The sequence below is a fragment of the Ahaetulla prasina genome, chromosome 17, assembly GCF_028640845.1.
Source record: "Ahaetulla prasina isolate Xishuangbanna chromosome 17, ASM2864084v1, whole genome shotgun sequence".
NCBI classification, from domain to species: Eukaryota; Metazoa; Chordata; class Lepidosauria; order Squamata; family Colubridae; genus Ahaetulla; species Ahaetulla prasina.
The window spans coordinates 370,466-392,884 of NC_080555.1; the positions used below are offsets into that span (position 1 = coordinate 370,466).

The following is a 22,419-nucleotide window of genomic DNA, read 5'->3' on the forward strand; positions in this document are numbered from 1 at the left end:
ACAAAAACCTCAATGCACATACATACATATTTATACCCGATGAGAAGGTCTGGGAGCAGGAGCCCCCCCACCCCCGGCAAGACTTTCCTCCCCACGGAGAAGATGTTAAGGGAAACAAAAGTGCAATGATACAGAATATACTCCCGCTGTCCTGTGCAGGGCGTGCGTGTGTTACACATCTCTCACGCACACCCAAACGTGCAACCACGCCATCCATTCATCTAGGGGACAAAACGAAGGGCCGGGGGCTCCTCACATTGCAGGGGAAGGAGCCGAGAGTCTGCTTCCGCTCCCTCGCTCCAGTTGGGGATGTTTCCACAGAACAGTTCGCGCGAAGCCAACGCCTGGCCTTTCCCACGAGGTGGACTCCTGCTTCCTCCCCAGTTTCGCCATTTTTCTCCCTGGCAGCTCCCGGTCCCATCCACGGCCTCCTCCTCCCATCTTCAGCACAGGCCGGGAAGGTTGGGAGGATGAAGGAGGCATCGCCTGGAGGTGCGTTTTCCTTCTTTGGTGGAGGCCCTCCTACCCTACAGGGTCACTTCCTGGGAGCCGTCTTCAGGCAGGGCGAAAGGGAGCCCGTTCACATCTGCAAAGACAAGTTGACTTTGTATATAAATATACAAATAGGATGAGACTATTGCCTTACACAATGTAAGCCGCCCTGAGTCTTCGGAGAAGGGCGGGATATAAATGTAAATAAAAAAAACAAAACAAAAACAATGGCTTCAGTCCCCAAGTGGATAGCGGGTAGGGATGGGCCACCGGGACCCTCTAGCCCTCGTACCAGGCTTAGCAGCCACCGGGGACTGGGGGGAGGAGGGCAGAGAGGGGTGGCTGACTCCAGACCCCCGATGGGTGCTGGGCGACCTCCGGCTCGGCTCTGGCAATGATGTGCTTCCCTGCCCAGGTGTGGCTTCGGTGGTGAAGTGCCCCTTCGGTGGCGGCTGCCGGAGCAGCAGCTGCCGGTATGCCCCTTCCACGTCCTGCAAGGAGAGAAGAGAGCTGCAGGGACCCTTCCCTGCCCCCCATCCCCTCTCTGGGCAGGCAACGTCCCCATCCACTTTGCCATTCTCGCACATCCTGGCTCACCTTGAGTTTGGTCAGCTTGAGGGTCAGTTGCTCTATTGTCCGGAAGATGGCATCCGCCTCCCGCATGCCCTGGCTGGGTGCAGAGAACTCTGCTGGGCTCAGCCACCTTGCCGGGGTCTCCCCGGTGCTCTCCTGGCAGCCGGGCAAAGACACCGTCGGAGGCAAGGATGGTGCCCAGCTCAAAGCACCCACTGCCTCCCCGACACTCTCGGCACATTCTTGGGGCTCCTTAGAGTCTGCCGGCAGGCTTAAGTAGAAAGTGTTTCCTGGAAGGAGGAGGATGGCATCTCAGAGGGTCCTGTTTTGGGGAAGGGGCTCCCGGCCCTGAAAGGCCCCAGCTGGGTTTCAGTTCCTTGGCCAAAACCTCTGCTTTTCCCCCTCCTCCAACTGCCCCGGCTGGGCCAAATCTGCTAGAACGCCTGAAACTCTCAAGCCCCTGGAGCCCAGCCAGGCCGCTGTTCCACCTGGAGAAGGTGTGAAACGCCCAGGCTGGGAGGAAGGTGCCTCCTCCTCCTGCTGCTGCTGCTGCTGCTGCTGCTGCTTCTGAATTGCAACCCTGCTTAAAACGCAACTCTCTGAATAGTCTCAGTTGTGGTGACTGTTTCCCTTTGTGCGTTTGTGTGCGCCACCCAGAGTCACACGTGTGAGGTGGCGGTTGTAAGAATTTAAGAAAGAAATAAAATAGCCCAGAGACTCTGCAGGGAAACAGACATTGCAGGATGCTGCCCCCTTCTTCTCCCCCCCCCCGCCCCGCACAGGACCCTCCCTCTCCCACCCTGATTTCCCCCCTAAGGGCACAGAAGTCCTTTGCACAATCTGGTGGGTGGGGGTGGGTGGGAGGGGCTTCTAGTTTTGGTCTTTACCATCTGCATTAGGGGGGGCTCCGGCGTCAGTTCCCCCCTGGCTGTCTTTCGCCATCAAGAGCCGAGCACTTTCACTCCCCTCCACCTCAGCTGTGCAAGAGACACCAGGAAAGAGAAAGTGTGGGGGGGAGGGGAGGGGAGGAGAAACAACAGTGGTCACCAGTGGGAATCCCAGGAGGCTCCAGCACCCGTCACCCACAGGAAAGCAGAGGGAGCGAAAGGCAGGCGAAGAGGAAGAGGAAGAGGAGGTGGGAAGTGCCGCTCTGAAGACCAGCTGTAACTAGCTGCAGATCAAGCCAAGGTGCCCAGCCCCTCCCCGAAGGCCGCCAAGGGGGATGGGTCCCGGGGCCCCGGAGCTGCTGCCCGTCATTCCTCTCCCCTCCCCTCCCCTGCAGTTACCTTTCCGCACCACCAGGTAGCAGCTTGGAGTCTCAGACCGCTGGTCGCCTGACTGGACTACAGGGGGGCCCACCTCCTCCAGGCCGGAGCCGGGCCCTGGATCGCTTGCGGGGCCCGAGGATGGGACATGCCCCTGCGGGTCCCGCTCTGGAAGGCCAGGGACAGCAGACGTGTGGGGGCCCTTCAAGGCCTCCTCTTGGCTGGCAGATGTCAAGCCCCAGTGACGGCTGGGGCCAACCCCCGAAGGAGTGGGGGTCAGGTCATCTTCGGGCTCAGAGTCCTGGCAGGGCGGGAAGCTGTGCAAGAGCAGCCTCCGCAGGGTCTCCACTGCGAGGGGAGAAGAGGGGAAGACCTTCCTTCAGTCCCGTCCGCACCAACCAACCCCCCAAGCACAGTGGGAGGTGCCCGGGAGGGGGTGGGGGGGGTGCAGCCTGGATTAGGGGGCACCCACCATCTCCCAGGGCGGATTCAGCCATGCTCTCCAAGCAGGGAAGCCTCTGAGGGGGGGCTTCTTCCAGAGGGAGCAACGGAGGTGTGGTGGGTAGGTTGCCTTCCTCCTCCTCCTCCTCCTCCTCCTCTGGGTGCCCAACCTCCAGCTGCTCGTCTGCGAAGGCTTCGGTGGGAGTGTGATCTGTGAAGGGAGAGGAGGTAGCCTGAGAAGCAGCTTGAGGGGGGGAGGAAGAGCTGCCCCCCTCCTCCCATCCAGTGGGGAAGAACCGGCCAGGAAGGGAGCCCAACCCGCCGCCCCCTTGGCAGCCACTGCCTACCTGACACCCCTTCCTCCTCCTCTTCCTCTGCGTCACGGGCGGGGGGGCTGCTCCCTTGGCCCAGCCTGGGGGCGATCTCTGCATCGGGGAAGATGAAGCTGTGGAGAAAGATAAGAGGTCCAATGTGGGAAGTGAGGCCAGGCCTAGGAGGAGGGGGGCACAAGCAGGGGTGAAATGCTCCTGGTTTGGACTGAATCGCCTGATCCGGTAGCGATGGCGGCGGTTGGTTCGGAGGACTGGTAGCAAAAATCCCTGCCCCCCCGCACATGCCCAGCTGAGCCACGTGATCATCAGAGGTTGTTGTTTTTTTTTTACTTTTAAAAATGCTTTTAAAAGTAAAAAAAAAAAAAAGTTGGCCACGCCCATCCAGTCACATTACCTGCACACACACGAAGCCACGCCCACAGAACCAGTAGTAACAAATTTTACATTTCACCCCTGGGCACAAGGCCTGCCCCTCCCCTTCCTGGCCCCTCCTGCGGGACTCTCGCTCACCTGGTTGGGGCTGGCTGGTGGGGACACAGCTCCTGGGTGTGGGGCTGTGGGGGTAGCGTGGCCGCCTGCGTGGCACTTTTGACTGCCTCTTCTAGGAGCTCCATCCACCTGCCAGGAAAGAGCAGGAGACCTTCTCAAAAGCCCCTTGAAATGCGGGGGGGAGAGAATGGGGGAGGCGGCAGCTTTAGTTCTTCTGCCTGAGCAGGCCTTGTAAACCCAGGGTCCCTCAGCCAGCCACAGTTTGCACAGGGCAAATTCGGGGGCTCGCCCCCCCCAAAAAAGACCCACCCCAAGAACAGCCTGCTCTTCCTCCTGCCCTCTGCCCTCCCCGTTGGGGCGGCCTCAGTGACCCCCCCTGCTCCCCCCTTTCCCTACGTGTTCTTCTCTAGGGAGGTCGAGGCGACCAGCTCGTAGATCTGGGGGCCCAGTTCGGAGGTGCAGATGATGAAGAGGGCGCGCTTGTCTGCAGAGGGAAGCAGAGGCCGTGCTCAGCACCTCCACCTTCTCCCAAGACCCCCCACAGCCTCAGAAGCCCAGCCCCCCCCCGCCCAAAGCTCTTGAGCCCCGCTGGGGAGAGGGGAGGGGAGGGGAGGGGGCAGGGCTCACCGGTGGCCACGGAGCGGATGAGGATGGAGCCAAGCCTGAGGACGGGGCTGAAGGTCTGCTTGGGGTCCGAGGAGCCCAGTACCGTCCGGCTGTGGCACTTCAGCACCAGCCTCTCGTCCTGCCGCTGGAGCAGCACCAGCAAGTCCCCCAAGAGCAGCACCTGCAGGTCTGAGGGGGGACGGGCAGGCTTCTCAGCATGCTGCCCCCCCGGCCCTTTGGGGGCCCCAGCAAAGGGACCCCCATCCTCTCCCAAGGAAAAGGCGGCAGGCAGGGTTGTTTTTATCAAAAGCCACCAAAGAGACCCTCCCCTTCAGCCCCTACAGACCCACGGTCTTGTCCTTGCTGATGCGCCAGACCAGGGGCCCTTCGTGGATCATCCGGCGGCCTCGCAGGTCCAGGTTCTGGACAGGGCAGGCAGGAAGCTGTCAGCTGGGGCCACGCAGGGCCCCCCTCCTCCCTCCGCAGGCGCTAGGCTTACTTTGAACTCCGCTGCGATGGGATTGCTGGTCCGCTCCAGCGAGGTGGCGTCCAGGCGCTTCTGGTAGGACTCCAGGCGCTGCTGGTTCTCCGCCTGCTTGACTGCCTCGTTCACGTACCGGAGGGCCTCCCGGCACTGGTCTCGGGCCCGGCAGAGCTTTCGGTAGTCGGCAGTCTGCCCTGGGGGAAGTGGACAGAGAGGAGGGGTCAGCGGAGGGGAGGGGAGGGGGCCTGCAGTCTTGCATAGGAGTGGAGACCCACCTGAGGAGTGCTTGATGAGGCTGTCCAGCAGCAGCGGGTACTTGGTCAGGCGCTGCATCTCAGAGATGATGAGGTCTTTCAGCTGCAGCCGGCGGCACTGCGGGTGGCTCTCAGCATCCTGGGGAGCAGCACAAAGCGGGATGGGTGGGTGCCCCCCAAAAGCCTCCCCCCAAAGTTCCCCCCGCCTGCGTGAGTCCCAGGCAACCAGGCGATACAAGGGGCACTTCATATGTGCTCTTCCGGCTGCCTCCATCTATTTCTCCCTTGAGCACAACAACCGCAACCCCCCCGCAGGCTCTTTCCCGCCCCCCTAGGGGCCCCCACCTGCATGAAGAGCTGAAAGCGCGTCTCCTTCCGCTTCTTGGTTCTGATCAGCTCCAGTGCCATGGACTGGTAGGCGCAGAACTCTGCAACCACTTGCTGGAATTCCTCAAGCGCAGCCCCATCGAACTAGGGAGGAGGAGGAGGAGGAGGAGGAGAAGAGAGGGAGGTCCCCCTGGGAGCAAGGTCCACTCCCACCCCGGCCCCAAGGCCCCCCATTCAGTGGCTCACCCGTGAAAGCATCAGGTCTCCGACCTCCTTCACCACCGGCCCTTCTTCTCGCAGCTTCTTCATGGATTCCGATAGGGAATCTGGGGAGGAAGAGAAGGTGGGGCGGACTAAGAAGAGCCAAGCCCCCCCAACCCTCAGGAAAGACACCCACACACAAACACACTTATCGCCCCAACCTCACTCCCCACTCAGTGTTAACGCTGCTGTTTAACCCCCTTCTACCGAATTCGCCCCGGAGGACAGCCCAGCAACCCCACAGGCCTACCTAGCCCACTGTGAGCCCATCCCATAATTTCAGTGCCCGAAGAGACCCAAAGTGGCATCCGTCCCCTTCTGGGACAGCAGACGGCAATCCATCCTGCCAGTCCAGGGAAAACCGCTTCCAAACTTTCCCCGTGACTTTCTTTCTGCTCCGTTGGTTCCTCGTGTCCCCCTGACCGCTGCATCCAGCCCAAGGGAGGGGGAGGGCAGCCTTACTGTGGATCTCAATCAGCTCCGGAAGGTTGGGGAAGAGCAGAGCCAGCTCCTCCCGGGACAGGTGCCCCTCCCTCTTCAAACGCTGGTAGAAAACGAGGTCGAGCACGCGCAGCGTCCGCAGGTGGGAGGCCTCGGTCACAAAGAGCTCTGGTGAGGGGGGGGAGCGATGTGGACCAGGTCAGATCTAGCTGGGCCCCAAGGGCCCTTTGGAAACTCAGCCAGGTCAGGGAGAGACTCAGGGCCCGGCTGACTTCTGTTTCTCCATCCCCAGGGACCTCACCGGCCCCCCAGTTCCTCTCCCTCACCATTGATGACCTCCTGGCGATCGATCTCCCGCTGAGGCAGCTGGGCAGCCGCCTCCCGTCCCACCGTGTGCTGCCAGTTTTGGGAGTCCGGCTCCATTTCAAGGTCCGAGAACTGTCCAAGCTCATCCTCCAGCAAGTGGGGCAGGAAGGCCTCTGAGCTGAAGCCCAGGCTGGGCGACTCAATGCTCCTGCCAGGACAGGAAGCGGACAGGCTGGGCCCCGAGAAGAGGGCAGGCGCCCCAGACACCCCCCTACCCCCTGGCAGCAGCTCTCCATCCCCTCCGCCTGGGAGGAGAGGGAAAAGGGGAGGAAACCAAGCAAGGACCCCCCACCCCCATGGAAAAAGGAGGATGGGGCTGCCTGGGCTGGGGGGTGGGTCTATCAGCAGCTGCCGGATTTAAAAGTGATCCCCTGACCCCAGATGGGGAAATCTCTCCCACTCACCTGCGCCCCGTTTTGGGAGTGTAGGGTGGGGTGGGGTTTTCCAGGGACCTGGAGACCGGAAGACATCACAGAGTCAGCCCATGCCAAGCATCCCTCCCACCCCCAACTCTGTCACCCTCTTCCTTCCCTCGTGCTCAGCAGGAAACACCCCCACCCCCTGCAGTCCCTCTGCCAACAGCCCCCCACACTCCCTTCCGAATGGCAACACCCGGCTGGCCTCCCCCGGGCTTGGATGCTGGGAAGATGCCACGGCCGTGCCACGCAGCCACTCCGGCACCTGCAAAGAGGTGCCACGTTACCGGGTGGAGAGGCTGGAGGCAGAGGACGACGCCGACTGGTGGAGCCGAGCAGCTTCCGCGGCAGCGTCCATGTCGACATCACTGCGGGAACGGGGGACGTTCTCGGCCTTGCGCAGCCGCCTCAGCTCCTCCCGCCCCTTCAGGCTCTCCGACCGGCCCAGCCGGACCTCGGCCCTGGAACTGGAGGAAGGGGGTGGGGGCTGAGGATTTGGCATCACCAGGCACCCACCCCTCTCCCCACAAGACCACTGTTTCCGAGACCGGCAAGTGGGCAAAACAGCCAGGGAAACTCAGCGTTGGTGGTCATTAGGGAAAGAAACTGCCCCGAAGGAGGAAGGACCATGGCCAAAGCTAGCCAAGCCCCTCACCTGTCCGAGTCCAGAAGGTCTTCGGGGAAGCTGCCTGTGGAAAGGCGCTGCAGGCCGGCCTCCTGGCCGTCATGGTTCTGGCTGTTCTCAAAATGCTGGATGATGGTCCTCACGTTACCGGGCTTAACTGTCAAAGAGGAAGCTGTTAAGAATCCCCCCTGCGTGACCGGCAGTTGGCACTGAGCCTGGCTCTCCAAAGAGCCTGGACTGGGAGGGGGCAGAGGAGCTGCTGCAGACCCCCACAAAGGCTCCCCGATTCCTGTGCTCTGCCCACTTCTCGAGGAGGATAGAGGGAGAAGCCCCTCGCTGGCCTTTCCCCTTCCCCCAGACCCAGCTACCCGAGGGCCCCCAAGCACCTCCCTGGATTCCCACATCCGCAGCCATTTTAGAAGCCCAAATGGGGAAGGAGGAGGGAACGCCGTTCCTGTTCAGAGGGAGGGGGGCCTGGAGCAAACTGCCCCACGCTGGCAGAATACAGGTCCTGGGAGCTACAATCATCACCTTTGTGTGTGTGTGGGGGGGGGGAATCACACCCTCCCTGGTTGTGAAAGCAGCAGGGGGAAGGGGAGGGGGGGCCAGTGGTGGGGAGGGGTAGGGGTCGTGTTTACCTTCAACAGGGGACAGGGGGACATGAAATGCTGGAAAGAAAAACAGAAATGGGATGTCAAAACCCAGCTGATGGGGCTGATGAGAGGGGCCAAACGAAGAAGAGGGGGGAGGCGGCAGCAGGACCCGCCTGGCCAGCCTAGGAGTCTGGGGTGGGGAGGGTCTGGTAAGTGGGGAGGGGAGCCGTTTGCAGGAACCCGCCCCCTCCCCCAGGGGACTCACTGCTCTGCGAGGAGCTCTTGGGCTTGGCGATGTACTTCAGGATGGGGTTCCGCTTCTTGTCCTCCACTGTGGCCTCCTTCTCCTTCTTGCCGCTGCTGCTCTGTGGCCCCCAAAAAAGGGAGAGGTGGGTCAGGGTGCCCCCGAGGCAGGGTGGGTTGGGGGAGGAGTACAGGGCTTCACCACCCGACCCACCTTCTTGGTCTTGGGGAAGAAGGGCAGCCACTTGTCCTTCTCCTGGGACTTCTCCACAACACTGGCCAGGCGAGCCTCCCGAGGGCAGATCCCCATGTGGATCATGTAGGTCTTCAGGGCAAAGCTCATGGGGGAGCTGCAAGGAGAGGGGAGGGCAGTCTGGATGGCCCTCCCCTCCTCGGCACAGCCCTTGGAAACCTTTGCCTCCAGTGAGAGCAATGTCTCTGTCCTTGTGGAGCTCCCCGTGGTCCTGAAGAGGCCCAGGCCAAGGCTGGCTCTCATTCAGGCCTTTCCACTGAATTCCAAATGCATTCTGGGAGGGAGCCCAGAATATTCACCAGAATAGGGACCTGATCCTTTTCTGAATAGGTCCCAAATCGTTACTGCAAGTTAGCGAACTAGCAATTTACCAGGGATAATCTTAATAAACTTTTCAGCAATCAATTACTTATCTTAATGGCTGAAACCTACACGAAATGAAGAACTGAACAGAAATTATACATTTGAAAAGAGGCCAGGATTCAGGCCAGAATCACAAGAGATTTCCCCTCCCAAGGTGCTGAGCTGAGAGGAGACACTCACCTCCGATCTTCGTATTTGGATCTAAAGTAGGAAAGAAAACATCACGTCAGATTCCCCCTTAAGCTGGTCTGGCATCTCATTTTCTCTTCTTGCCCATTAAGTCTAGGACTGTGATGGTAAACCTGTGTCACGTGTGCAAGAGGTGGCACGCAGAGCACTCTCTGCGTCGCCAGCTGCTCTTCTGGTTTGCAGTGCGCACATGCATGCTGGCCAGTTGGCTTTTGCGCATGCCAGAGCCTTGTAAACCCAAAGACCAGCGCACTGGCCAGCTGGTCTTCACATTTCTGGGGCTCCAGCACACATGAAGATCAGCTGGCTGACGCCGGAAACCAGATGACCAGGTGGCCATCGAGTTTCCGGGGCTCTGGCACGCGCACACACACCTGTGTTCCAGTTTAGGCACTCAGTGCCGAAAAGATTCGCCATCGCTGGTCTAGGACAATGTTCCTCAAATTTGGCAACTTTAAGACGCAAAGACTTGAATTCCCAGAACTCCCCAGCCAGCATGAATTCTGGATGTTGGAAAGTTCACCATCTTCAAAGTTGCTGCGTTTGCGAAACATTGCTCTAGATGACAAGTTCTTATTTGGGCTGACCCGCGGCGAGCCCCTCTGGCATCTGAGCGTGGCATTTTCAAGAGGCAAACAATCTTCCAAAGAGGCCAACCCCAACCTCGGCTCCAACAGACCCTTCCCTCCCCTGCCTGCCCGTGGCACTCACAGGATATCCCCCAGCTGTGCCATCTGCTTCTCGGCCACTTGGCGTTCCTTCTGGAGCTCCCCGTCCAACTCCAGCAGGTCATTCTCCCCATAGAGGCTCCCCAGACCCATAGTACGCTTTGTCCTGCAAGGACAGAGAAGAGAGGGCCCACACGGAGGTTCTCCCGCCCTCTCGGAAACCAACCAAACCTCACGAGATGTCCTGAGCCAAACTCCCACTTGCAGGGCCATCCAATCTGCTTTTCCCCAGATTCGCCCTCGGCCCTCTTGGATGGGCCCACAAGGGTCGTCAGTGCTGACCTGTAATCTTGGATCTGCTCCTGGATCTCAGGCATGACAGCCTCCTGAACCTCGAAGAAAGCACTTTGGGCATCCTCTCCATTCCGCAGGCGAGCGTCTGGAGGGCACAAGGAAGCAGAAGGTGGGTGGGCTGCTGAGGAAATGCCCGAGGGGGGCACAGAGGCATCTGTTGTGACCCAGGCCCAAGTAGGTAGTAGGAAACTCAGTCAGTGTAAAAACAAACAAACTTTATTCAAACAGCTGAGAATTACTTCATTCTCAGTGGAGTTCAACTAAATTAAAGCAAATTCCTCCCAACACAAATTCCTTAGTCCTATCACCAACCTTGGTCCAATTAGGCAAGCTGCCAAAGGCCTTTCTTGGCAAGCATTCAGAAGACGCCGATACAAAAATAAATGCAAGAAGACAAAGCTACCAACGTTGTTTTCCGGCAAAGCCCAAACGCTGGCCTGGGCTCCGTGCAGACTCACCAATTTCTGCCAACAGCTGATCAGAGACCTTGACTCTCAGGGGCTGCAGGAGGGGCAGAAAACACAAGGCTGACCACTCGCGGGGACCTCTGTGTGCTCCACTGCACCAAGGGCGGTGTCTCCCTTTCCTGGGGCCGCCCCACCCACGCCCCACTGAGGACCCATGCATAGGGCAAGTGTGAGCACAGCAGGAGTGCCAAGAGGCAGATGTGGGGAATGTGACTGGCTACACTCACTGCCGTTTTGTCCAAGAAAATGTGCCAAATGTCCTTGCCCAGCGCCCGGGCCTCTTTGGGGCTCATCTGCTGGTAAACGTCCACGCACAAATAGAGAAGCTGCAAGGAGAGAAGGACGGAAGCGTCACAGCAGGTCCGGAAGCGAGAGGAAGCCAGTGAAGATGCATCAGGTGTGGAGGGGAAGGAAGCAGCCTCAAACTGGGGCACTTCTCCAGCCGCAGGGAAGGGAAGGGATCCCCCGGGGACCATACCAGGGGACTTGGATCTGCTTGAGAGAAGATATAGCGCAGGAAAACTCCTAGGTGAGCCGGACGCATCTTCAGCTTCCCCAAATCTTGGAACAGAGAGTCGTTCTGTGATGGGGGGGGGAAAGAGATGCTCAGCCAAGAGTACAGAAACCAGCACAAGGCAGCCCCCCCACCTGCTAGGCCTCCCTGCGCCTCAAGGACCCTCTAGGGAGCGCCCCACTTTCAGAGGCATTTCCCAGCAAAAGCTGCAAGGAGCAGCAAATTCCCCCTTGCTGGATGGCTTCAAATGGGGGCTGAACCAGGGGTGAAATGCTCCCGTTCGTACCGGATTGCCTGATCTGGTAGCGATGGTGGCGGGTGGTTCGCAGAACCGGTAGCAAAAATCCCTGCCCCACCCCTGCCCCAGCTGAGCCACACGATCATCAGAGGCTTTTTTTTTTTACTTTTAAAAGCATTTTTTCTACAACCTCTTTGGTGAAAGAGGTTGTAGAAAAAAGAGCTTTTGAAAGGCTCCTCTGGTGATCCCAGCTGAATTGCCTGATCGCCAGAACCTTTTAAATGCATTTTTTTACAATCTCTTCAGCCGAAAAGGTTATAGAAAAAATGCTTTTAAAAGTTAAAAAAAAAAAAAGTTGACCACGCCCACCCAGTCACATTACCCTCCTCACCAAGCCACGCCCACAGAACCAGTAATAACAGATTTTACATTTCACCCCTGGGCTGAAGGGTGTCCTTTTGGGGATGCCGCGAACGGGACTCTCTTTGACTTTAAGAGGAAGAGAAAGCACACTACCTCGTTGTCCAAGTATCCTGGGTCGTAATCCTCTTCCGGGCCGATGATAGAAGTTCGGAGCATGTGATCCAAACTCTGCCAAGAAAAAAGGGATTAAAATCTTCTCAGAAAAGAGACGGAGGTGCCAAAAAGGAGGGGGGGGGAAGGGAGCCACGAAACAGCTGCACCATTGAACACCTCCACGTTCAGACACCAAACAGAGGCAGGAAGCAGAAAACACCTCTAAAATGGCTCAAGACCAGACTGCAAGAACTGTAAGCGAGGGCTGCTCTTCCTCCCGCCCCCCAGGCACCCTCGGGGGGAGTTTCTGCGGATCAGCCCTGCCTGCCCTCACTGTTGTGGTCTGCCAGCAACCTGCGGAGCTGGCAACTCAGTCGGACAGCGATGAGGCTGAGGTGGGGCCAGGGCCATCGGGGAGTGATGTGCGGACTCCAGAGCCTCCAGAGGCTGACAGTAGTGAGGCAGAGGAACAGGAGGAGCCTGTTCCTAATGCACGCATGAGAAGAGCTGCCAGAAGGCAAGAGCAGCTCAAGCAAAGAGGACAACTCGGAAGTAGGGCCAAGAGATGATTGGCCCCTCCCATAAGGCTGAAAAAAGACCAGCAACGGCGTTTGGGCTTTGCCGGAAAACAACATTGGAGGCTTCTTCTTGCATTTATTTCTGTATCAGTGACTTCTGAACGTTTGCCAAGAAAGGCCTTTGGCAGTTTGCCTAATTGGACCAAGGTTTGCCATACGAATTTGTGTTGGGAGGAATTTGCTTTAATTTAGTTGGACTGCGCTAAGAATGAAGTAATTCTCAGCTGTTCGAATAAAGTTTGTTTGTTTTTTCCCGGACTGAGTTTCCTACTACCTACTGAGGCCTGGGTCACAACACTCACCTGCTCTGCTGAGGGCGAGAAGGGGGTGTCGGAGCCTTGGCGTCGGTGGTGCATGAAGAGCCGTGAGGCGGCAACGGGTGAGGTGTGAGGGCTGTCTAGGCCAGGATCGGAAAGGACAGAGTTTCGGTTGAGGGAGATCTGCGCCAAGAGAAACCGGCATTCTCAGGTCAGCAAACACAGGCGCTTTCCCTGGCACCGCGGGAAGGAGGAGCCCCTCCATGCTCACTTCGCTCACGGAAGGGAAGCGCTCCGTGCCCGAGTCCAGGCCGCTGTCGCGATCCTGGGAGTCGATGGAGAGGCCGCCTGCAGGAAGAGAAAGACAAGCCACCGCTCAAGTGGGCATGAGTGGCACAGGGAGGAGGAGGAGGAGGAGGACACCTTTAGACACCCAAAGGGCTCCCTGAGAACCAGTAGGCAAAAGTTCTAAGCATCCCCGAGGGCCCTTCCCACTCGGCCGGTACGATTCTCAAAAGGGTCAGCAGCAAAACTCACCGTCCGTCAGGCGGGAGCCAAAGGAGCTGGAATCACTGGGCAGCCGGGGGGCATCCTGAAAGGCAGAGAGTGGGAGAGAGCCCTATTGGCGTGTCCATAGCCAGGCCCAAGGATTACCCCTCTTTCTTCCCAGTCTTTGCAGGCCTTCAGGGAGCCAGCCCAGCCAAGGAGCCCCCACTCCCGGCCAGCTGCTCTGCCCCCTTCTTTGCTCACCACCAGCTCTCCCATCTCCTGCCGAATCTTGAGCTGCAACTGGCTGACCCTCCGCCGAGCCCCCTCGATCTGCTCCTCAAGCAAAGAAGCGGGATTCTGGCTGTAGACCTCGTAACATCGCTGAGGAGAAAGCCAGGGGGAGGGGAGTCAGGGGCTTATTTAGAATAGAATAGGACAGGACAGGACAGATTTTTTTATTGGCCAAGTGTGATTGGACACACAAGGAATTTGTCTTGGTGCATATGCTCTCAGTGTAAAGGATAGGATAGGATAGGATAGGATAGGATAGGATAGGATAGGATAGGATAGGATAGAATTTTTTATTGGCCAAGTGTGATTGGACACACAAGGAATTTGTCTTGGTGCATATGCTCTCAGTGTAAAGGATAGGATAGGATAGGATAGGATAGGATAGGATAGGATAGGATAGGATAGGATAGGATAGGATAGGATAGAATAGAATAGAATTTTTTATTGGCCAAGTGTGACTGGACACACAAGGAATTTGTCTTGGTGCATATGCTCTCAGTGTAAAGAATAGCATAGAATAGCATAGAATAGAATAGAATAGAATAGAATAGAATAGAATAGAATAGAATAGAATAGAATAGAATAGAATTTTTTATTGGCCAAGTGTGATTGGATACATAAGGAATTTGTCTTTGCTGCATATGCTGTCGGTGTACATAAAAGAAAAGATCATCAAGAATTCTAAGGCACAACACTTAATGACAGTCATAGGGTACAAATAAGCAATCAGGAAACAATATCAATATAAATCGTAAGGATACAAGCAACGAAGTTACAGTCTGGAAGTGGGAAGAGACGAGTGATGGGAACGATGAGAAGATTAATAGTAGTGCAGACTCAGTAAATAGTTTGACAGTGTTGAGGGAACAACTTGGGAGTTTGGGAACGAAACAGGAGGCCTTCCAAAAGGCTCCTTTCCTTGGGAAACCAGAGCTAGTCTCTCAGCAGCCTTACTACTCCCACTTGCTGCTACTCAGTCAGTAAAACCCAACGGGTGGGGTGGGGGAGACAGGCCAGAAGGACCCAGACTCTGCCCCTGCCGTGAACCCAACCAAGCCTTTTTCAGAAGAGCCCAGGACAGACCCACAGACGTTTCGACCCACACCTGCAATTCGGCCTCTTCCTGCTGCAGCATTTTTCTGAGGATCTGCGTCGCGTGTTTCTGGACTTCCGGGTCCTGAAGTTGGCAAGGCCAGAGAGAGTTGAGTCCCCCTCTCCAGTTCTGCCCCCACAGAACCGACTCGGCCCCGTGTGCACCTCTGTGGTACCTGGGGTGGCTTTGGCCCAGCGGTGACCCGGTGGGGAGGCGGCGGCAACGGCGGTGGTGGCGGCGGGGGGCACGTGCACGTGATTTGCGGGGTGCCTGCCTGTTGCCGGTCATGCTGCAATCCCAGGAAGCCCAAAGACGAAGGAGGGGAACCCAACAGGGTGAGAGCAACGTAAGCACCAGCTTGGGGAGCAGAGGGCGGGAAGAGAGAAGCAGAGAGGACAGGGAGACCTTCAGCCGCTTCCAACATGGACGGAGGACACGCAGCTGCGGGGGACCCATCTCCACCCCTGTGCCTCCCCACGACCACTGAAGGCCAGCCCTCCCGAGCCCAGCCCACTCACATCGGATGAGCTTCACCACTTCCAGGTGGGAGGTGTTGGTGACCACGGTCCCGTTCACCTGCCAGGGAGAGTGAGAATGAGGTCAGGCACCGGGGTGGGTGTCTGAGATTGGAAGTTGGCCCACAGTTAGGGCAGCCCTTGGAGACGCTGCTCACCTTGACAATCCGATCGCCTTCCTGCACCCCGGCCTTCATCGCAGCTCCGCCTGGAGAGACAACCACAGACAGAGAAACCCATGGGGGGGTTTGAGGGGGGGAATAGAAGGGACACAAGAAAGGAGATGGGGAGTCCTGTGGGGGGAAGCCAGGAGGCTGCCCGGGGGGGTTTGAGGGGGGGGCTTTAAGTGGCATTGGGAGCAGCCCCCATAACCTGCCCAGTTAAGAGGTGCAGAGCTGCCAGCTCCCTTCCGAGCCCAGATCTGCCCAACCCCTTCTTGTCCTCCCACCTGCTCATGGTGGCAGCTCGGCTCAGTAGGGGCAGTGGGGCAGCAGGAGCCCAACGGCCTCGCCTCACCTGGCCGGACGGACTGCACCAGCACAATGCGGTCCCCGCTGACGGTGAAGCCGAAGCCATGTTCGTCTTTCTGGATGATGACGCAGCGCTGGACCAGCCCTGCCAAGGTAAGCCAGGCCCTTTTGGTCTGGATCCTTTTTCTCCCAGGAGGGACCCTCTGGGGCTGCATCCGTAGTGAGAGGCCTCCACTCTAGCAAGCATGTCCTTCTCCTCCTCCCATTTCCCCCCAGGAAAGACCTGGGGCTGAGCAAGGAAGCCTCCCTGGCAGGGGTGGGTATGGACCGGATTTTGCTGGAGCAGGGAACAAGGTGTCCGCCTCCCTCTTCACAATGATAAATACTGTTGCAGATTCCCACCCCGCATCACTCCCCTTCCAGCTCAGCCCCCCCCCCCGTGCAAACTCTGCTTTCCCCCCCCAAAAAAAGGTGCAAAGGACGCACCTGTGGTCTCGCCTGAGTCGGAGGGCTGGCGATGGTGGCTGGGTGAGCGCCGTTCCGGAGCTGAGTCACCCAAGGAAGACAGGGAGCCCAACCTGGACGGAGAAAGAAAAGGGAAGGCGAGGCTGCAGCCCATCACCCTGGCTGCATCGTGAGGTGGGGTCTCCCCTGACACCCCACTTCCTCCCCACAGGAGACCACGAGGTAATTGGAGCAGCCAATCTGAAGATCTGGAATCCCAGATTGACCCCAAGTCAGCAGGAATTTCAGGCGGGGGTCCTGAGCTCTCCGCCCGAGCCTGGGGGCAAAGGTCAAATGGATCTCCTCCTCCTCAGCCAATGTGGGGGGACAGCTTGGTCTTGTCCAAAATTAGAAGCTCTGGACCTCAAGAAGCCATCTCCTCTTTGACCAGACTTGCAAGGGTGGAGTTGGGGGCGCTAGCTGGTCCCCCCAACCTTCTGTAGCTTTGCCCCCTCCTTCTCCCTCCTGAGCAGAGCAGCATCTAATCCTGGGGGCCAAGGAAAGCCTGGGGAAAGGGTGCAGCACGCCAGCAGCAGGGCCAAGGAGCCACGGGCGAGACGCTCAGGGGGCAAACCCAGGCCAGACCAGCCAGCGCACACTGGGGGAGAGCCAAGGCAGGCGGGGGAGGAGCGTCTGATCTTACCAGGCGGCAATGGGGCTGACGGAGGAGGGCACAACACAAAGCGGCAACGTGCGGGAAGACAAACAAGAACGGAGAGTTAATGCCCGCAGCTGAGTGGGCAGGAGCTGTGGGCCCTTGTGCCCCAGGCAGAGCCTCTCCTTGGGGCGCCAACACAACGGGACCCCCAATCATCTCACCCTCCACTTTGCCTTCATTCCTGTAGGGGTGGCCCACCTTGGCAACCGTGAGATCTGGGGACTTCAACACCTAGAATTCCTTAGCCGGCCATTCAGACCATCGTTTTCTATCTAAGGCCACCGTTTTCTTATGCCTTTAAATCAATGCATTTCAAGTCTCTGGTCAGACTTGGCTTCTGCCTGCTGTGTTTTTATTAAATATTATTAAGCCCATTAGATTTGTTCCTACTCAGGTGTGGGAGATCAGTGGGAGAACGGTTCTGGAACCTCCCAGAGGCCTCCGAAGTCCGTTTTACAGTCCCCATGTGCCCGGCCAAACCCATCACCTCCACTGGGCATTAAAAGAGGCCGCTGGCCCTATCTACTTCTTAAGCTGGGCTTCTGTTATAACTCTGGATTTATTTCTATTTCTGCAGCCACCTGCGTGCCTCCCTCTGTGACCCCTGTGGAGCCAGTAAATCGAATAAAGAAGAGCAGACTCTGGGATTTGTCCTCCTGACTTCCTGTTATTTCAGGAAGAAAGACGCCTGACTTGCCTCCTTGGCGGGCTGTTTGCAAAAAGGCAAATGCCACTTCAAGGGCTTCCCTCCCATTAACCTGCAGCCTGTTCAGAAGCAACTCAGCTACGAGGGTTGGCCCCCCCCCCCGCCAGTGGCCACACTCCACACACACACACACACACCCCAACCCATCCTTCAAGCAGCACGTGAGGCTTCCAGCCAGGAATCGGAAGCTGCTTCTTTCCTGCAGCTCCGGACACGTTTACTCCCCACCCTCTGCGTCCCTCTGAGCGCCCACCAGTGCCATGCCAACTCTTGTAAAATAAAAGGAGCCAAAATGAAAAGACGAGAAAAGGGGAACCCTCGTTTGGCCCATTTTCTCCTGGATGCAGGCCCAGGTTCTTGCTATGAGCACCAGACCCCTGCACTGACCTGCGCCATGGGGGGGGGGGGATGCCTGTGAGGGACCCCAAAGATGAAGATGACGGAGAAGACTTGAGGTTGCCAAGAGCACAGGAGGTAGACCATCAACTGGACTCCACCAACTCCCCACTGGAGACCTCCCCCTCCCCCCAAGCCTCCTTTGCCCTCCCCAGGGAGGCAGTGTCCCCAGACTGCCCTGCCCCTGGGGTTGTTCCGATTGATGAATAGATAGATGCCCAATGGCAGGATGGATGGCAAAGCAACAAGGAGACGTTGTATTCTTAGCCGCTCCAGAAATAATGGACCCACAGCTATTGATCTGAGCAACTGACCCTCGTGGGGCTAGCTGGCTGACGCTAACCAGGGCGCCCTTGCAACCCAGAGATCTGTTGGTGGCCGTTTGGTGCCCCCGCCTCAGTTCTTCTGGAATTGTATTCGGTTATGCAAATGACCTGGGGAAGGAGGACTGGCATCTGCTTCCAGGGCTGGGCAAGGGGGCTGGAAACAGACAGCAGCCAAAGGGCCGACCCACACGCTTGGGAGACCCAGCGGGGAGAGGCGACTGTTTGGGGCAGCCCCCCTTCGGCTCAGGAACCCCGGCAATAAGGGGGGGTGTCTGTCTTACCTGGGCAAGCGAGGGTGCCTTTTACTGGCGCGTCTGGCGTAAAGAGGAGAAAAACAGAAAGAGAAGGGGACAGCGGCCAAGGCAGCATGGAAGAAGAAAGAGAAGAGGAGACAGGCGGGTGTGAAAAACAGGCAGAGGGGCACAGGGCAGCCCTGGCCATCCCGGCTGACTCTCTTGCCCAAATCGCTTTCTTCGACAGACTGAGCTGCCTTCCACAAAACACACAGAAACCACCACCACCCTGTTTCTCATCGTCTGCAAACAGGACCAGCAAGGCCAAAGGGTTTCTGTGCTTGTACCGAATGCTTCCTGCTCTCGGCCCCTTAAAAAACAAACCTAGAGCACGCAGACCCCTGTCGGGCTGCCCACTACCAGCCTTGCCACTCTGCTGCTCGAAACCCAAGCAGAACTAAAAATAGCCCTTGGCCACTGCACAATGATGTGTTTCTGGGGACGAAAAACAGACCTTCACTCAAATGAAGGGAAGACCCAGGAGGTCCCCACGTTGCTCAGCAGGCCCGATTCATAGCTAGTGTCAGAGGCAAGAGGGAGAGCAGCCCAAGGGGGCCCCCCAAAGAATGGCAGCCCCAACCACCCAGGCACCCCAGACATGGGTCAAAGCCCCGGTTGCACTGTCCCACTTCCATTAGCCCACCAAGTCTAACGAGAGGAAAGCAAGCTGGAAATAAAAACAGGGTGGGAGGCGGCTTTAAATACTTTCAGTTCATGAGGACTAGAAGCGTTTCTGCCTCAAGATAAAAAGAAGCAGAACTGGGAGGAGGGGCCACACTGAATTCCCCGAGAAAGTTGTTTTTTTTTTTTAAAGAAAATTCAACTGGCACATGCTACAAATGTTCAAAGAAGCTCCTCCTTACACGCCCAGCAATTCAGACCCCACTTCTGAGGGGCATAAGAGGACTGAATTTTCATAGCCATAAAATAAAACGCCCCGGGGTCTTCCAAGCCTTCTGCCCCCACCCCTCCAGGCGGGGCAGAAAACCACCAAGAGCCAACAGATGCAAAGAGGGGCCCAGTTCCAAGAACGGGGGGCATCTTCCAAACTGATCCCTGAACACCGAAGGGTTCGTGAAGGAAGGGGAGAGCCTCAAAGCAGCCCCCCTCCCATCACAAGAGGGGCAACTGCAAAGCAGCAACACCGCCCCATCCACAGACAGCAAGGGGGGCGAGGGGGGGGCTGGTGCAGCTCAGCCCAGCGCTCTGCTGCAAGCACATTTCTGCAAAGATGGAAAGTCGGCCAACAACCACAATTACAGGCAGAGAGGGGTAATTACATGTCCCTCCATGGGATCAGCATCCTTTCCTTCTCCCCCCCAACCACTCCCCATCCCACTAGTGTTGTGTCTTGGAGGGGTGTGTTTGTGTGTTGCATTTTCAGAAATCCTGTCTCTGTCCAAGTGACACTCAGCAATCTCAAGCAATAGGGGTCTCCAGAACTAGCTTGGGGGAGACCTCCAACACAGTCCTGGGACGGACGGACAGACACACACACTGGGCATAGTGCAGGGGCTGAGGGCAAGGTGGGGGGCGTGTTGCACAAGCTGGAAGTGTCTCTCGCCTCTTCCATCCTTGAGGTGTATGTCTTTGGGGCTATAAATAGATTTAAGCACACACGCATCTGTGGGAGGGTCCAGAGTCAAGGGTCCTAGGAGGAACTGAACGACTTTCTCAGGTCATCATCCCTGGTGTCAACACATCTTGGGATCACACGCGCACACAGAGCCACCATGATGGCTTCCTTAGCATTGGCCTGTAGGATCCCTCACTGCTGGCTAAGCTCCTGCCAAGCGAAACAAGCACTAACCACACGATGGCCTCATGGGGGGGGGGGGGCAGTCGGAAACTGGATCCCGAGGACGTGTCCTCAGTGCCTTCCCACCAACAGCTGCCTGGGAATTGTGGGGGCTGAAGTCCAGGCACATCTGGAAGGAGGCTGGCTGGGGAAGGAGAACTCGGGCAGGGTGAGTCCCAAGCTCCTGCAGACACACCAACATGGAAGGCCGCAGGGAAGGCCGTTCAGGATCTTAGCCCCTGGGGGGTGGGGGGAGCTGATCCCAGAAGATGAGGGTCTTCCCATCCAGAGGAGATTTCCTGGCCTGCAAACACCTTACAGCCTCTTCGAATTCTGGAAGGGCAGAACGAAGCGTGGCACGGGCTCTTTTGCCACAAAGACTGTTTCAGCCGACTTTCCACCAGTAAGAACAAAATGACGAAAACTCTAGATTTCCAAGACAGACATGTTGGAGCCCCAAACTTTGCCCTCCTGGTGACATGCCACATTTTGGGGCCCCATTCTGGGTCTGCTTCCCCCCCCCCCAAATGTCAGTCCTGGAGACTCTGCCTTGGGGCCTCTCCGCCAAGACTGCAGCTCAGCTCAGCAGCCACCGTTTTCCAGCTATTGAACGTTGTCGGTGAACTGAACAAGAGAGGACTGCCAACTCCAGAGGCAGCAGCTTGTTAGCCGTGGTTGATTTTGCAAAAGCTAAGCAGAGTCGGAAAGCCAGAAAAGCTCTCGGATGGGAGACCACCACGAGATCAAAGTTCTGCGAAAGCTTTGCTTGCTGCCACAATTTGCGAGGATGGTGCTTTTTAACATAACAAAACATGGGACTCCCTTTTTGACACAGACCAGAAGGGTGGAGGACCAATATTGAAATAAAAGTTATAAATTTAGGGCCTCCCAGAGGATTAGGAATGTTGCAGTGCTCACTGACGGCAAGTCTGTTTTTTTTTTAAAATTACTCACAACCGGCCACACAGCATTTTGCCTGAAAACCTTTTTGCCCGCTCAGCTGCGGAAAAGGGATCCCCACGTTGGTTTAGACGTGGAGCAACGTCACTTCAGGAGGGCCCAGGCTACAGGGCAGCCTTTTGCAAAGAGGGCACCAACCCGTGGCAGGCTTGGCACTGTTGGAGGAAGGCAAAGCCAGGGAGCCGTGCAACGGCTACGGGCCACGCAGGGACCCCCCACCTCCAAAGGGCCGAGTCCCACCTCCTGCTAAGCAGCCTCTTCTTCACAGAGCAAGCCACTACTTTATGTTCACGTGAGATGCTAAGCCACAAACGTGGTCCTTAAACCTCAGGGTCAAAGCAGCTCCTCCCACCGGGTCAGAGCCAAGGAGGTCAGCATTGGCCCTACACCTCTGCCCGCAGGGAGCTCCCCCACATCCGCGGTCCACCCTGGAATATTTCTGCACCCAGCAGGCCCTGGGCACCAGCTACACTTGCTCGTTGGCCCTGGCTGTGGGCCCTGAACGTGTGTGTGTGTGTGTGTGTGTGGACAGGACACAGCCTGAGCCACCCATGGGGGAGGGGGCATCCTAGCACCCGAGAACCAAAGTGGGGGGAGGCAAAGGGTGTCAGGGCAGGAAGGGAGATTTTCTTCTCAGGCAGATGCAGTTTCCCTGCCAAGGCAGAGACCAAAACACAGGCGCAATCTTTCTGCCCATCCATGTCCAGACGGGAGGACGCCCCCACAGCCACCCCCCCCACAGTGCCGGGCATACCTGTCCAGGGCAGGGGGGTGCATGTTCATGGTTTGCAGTCAAGTCCAGCACCCCGAGGCGGAGGGCGAGGAGGAGGAGGAGGGTGCGGAGTGGCCGCCAGCTGCAGAAGGAGTCACTTCCCCATCCCGGGTGGGGGGCATCCAGGCAGCCCCCCACACACACTCCGCCGTGCCCAGGCCTCCTTTGCTTCCCTTGCAGGAGGCTCCTCGGCAGATCCAACGCCTACATTGAACGGGCTGGAGGGGGCCCTTCTCCTCCACTCAGAAAGGCAGCCGGGGGTGGGGGCGCCAGCAGATCCCCGTCAGGATCTTAAAAGGCCCAGCAGATCAAAAAAACAGCGGATGATCCACTTTTACCAGCCGGGCATCTGTCGGCCGAGGCGGGCGGGCGGGCAGGCGGAGGGGGGGGGCGCGAAGCCAGCCAGGAAAACCGCGCCGGGGCTTCCCGTCTTCCGCTCGGCCGCCCAGGAGGAGAAAGTCCGGGCGGGGATCCGCCTCCGCTGCCCGGCGAGGGCCGGTGGGGGCTCCTCCTGCGGGGAGGAGACGGGGTCAGCGCGGCCTG

At 57.9% G+C, this 22,419-nt stretch overlaps 1 protein-coding gene across 9 annotated transcripts; it reads right to left on the minus strand.

Annotated features, from left to right (window-relative positions):
* Window positions 1-152: 152 nt before the first annotated feature.
* Window positions 153-22,385, minus strand: ARHGEF11 (Rho guanine nucleotide exchange factor 11). 9 transcript variants are annotated; one of them, XM_058160831.1, is made up of 43 exons: window positions 21,859-22,385; window positions 18,335-18,367; window positions 16,611-16,625; window positions 15,950-16,041; window positions 15,510-15,608; window positions 15,152-15,201; window positions 14,997-15,054; window positions 14,654-14,835; window positions 14,491-14,562; window positions 13,356-13,475; window positions 13,143-13,197; window positions 12,877-12,953; window positions 12,651-12,788; window positions 11,771-11,845; window positions 10,981-11,082; window positions 10,730-10,828; window positions 10,494-10,536; window positions 10,024-10,120; window positions 9,725-9,847; window positions 9,005-9,025; window positions 8,423-8,558; window positions 8,231-8,330; window positions 8,011-8,040; window positions 7,403-7,529; window positions 7,035-7,214; window positions 6,736-6,783; window positions 6,292-6,479; window positions 5,987-6,133; window positions 5,510-5,589; window positions 5,282-5,407; window positions 4,958-5,075; window positions 4,698-4,876; window positions 4,545-4,620; window positions 4,220-4,387; window positions 3,989-4,076; window positions 3,614-3,721; window positions 3,119-3,216; window positions 2,803-2,982; window positions 2,352-2,678; window positions 1,953-2,042; window positions 1,090-1,355; window positions 785-983; window positions 153-586 (listed from the first exon to the last, which is right to left on the minus strand). In XM_058160831.1, the coding sequence occupies exons 1-43, from the start codon at window positions 21,885-21,887 to the stop codon at window positions 528-530; spliced, it is 4,698 nt and encodes a 1,565-aa protein (XP_058016814.1). In that variant the 5' UTR covers window positions 21,888-22,385; the 3' UTR covers window positions 153-527. The 9 variants fall into 9 exon arrangements, with proteins under 9 accessions (XP_058016814.1, XP_058016816.1, XP_058016815.1 ...); XM_058160833.1 differs by lacking the exon at window positions 18,335-18,367; XM_058160832.1 differs by lacking the exon at window positions 16,611-16,625.
* Window positions 22,386-22,419: the final 34 nt, after the last annotated feature.

Coding starts and splice junctions, on each gene's coding strand:
- ARHGEF11 (XM_058160831.1), bottom strand. CDS start 21,887: ATGAACATGCACCCCCCTGCCCTGGACAG. Junction 12,954..13,142: donor TGGCTCCCGCCTGACGGACG/GTGAGTTTTGCT, acceptor CTCTTCCTGCAG/GCGGCCTCTCCATCGACTCC. Junction 7,215..7,402: donor GACCTTCTGGACTCGGACAG/GTGAGGGGCTTG, acceptor CCCTTCCTCCAG/TTCCAGGGCCGAGGTCCGGC.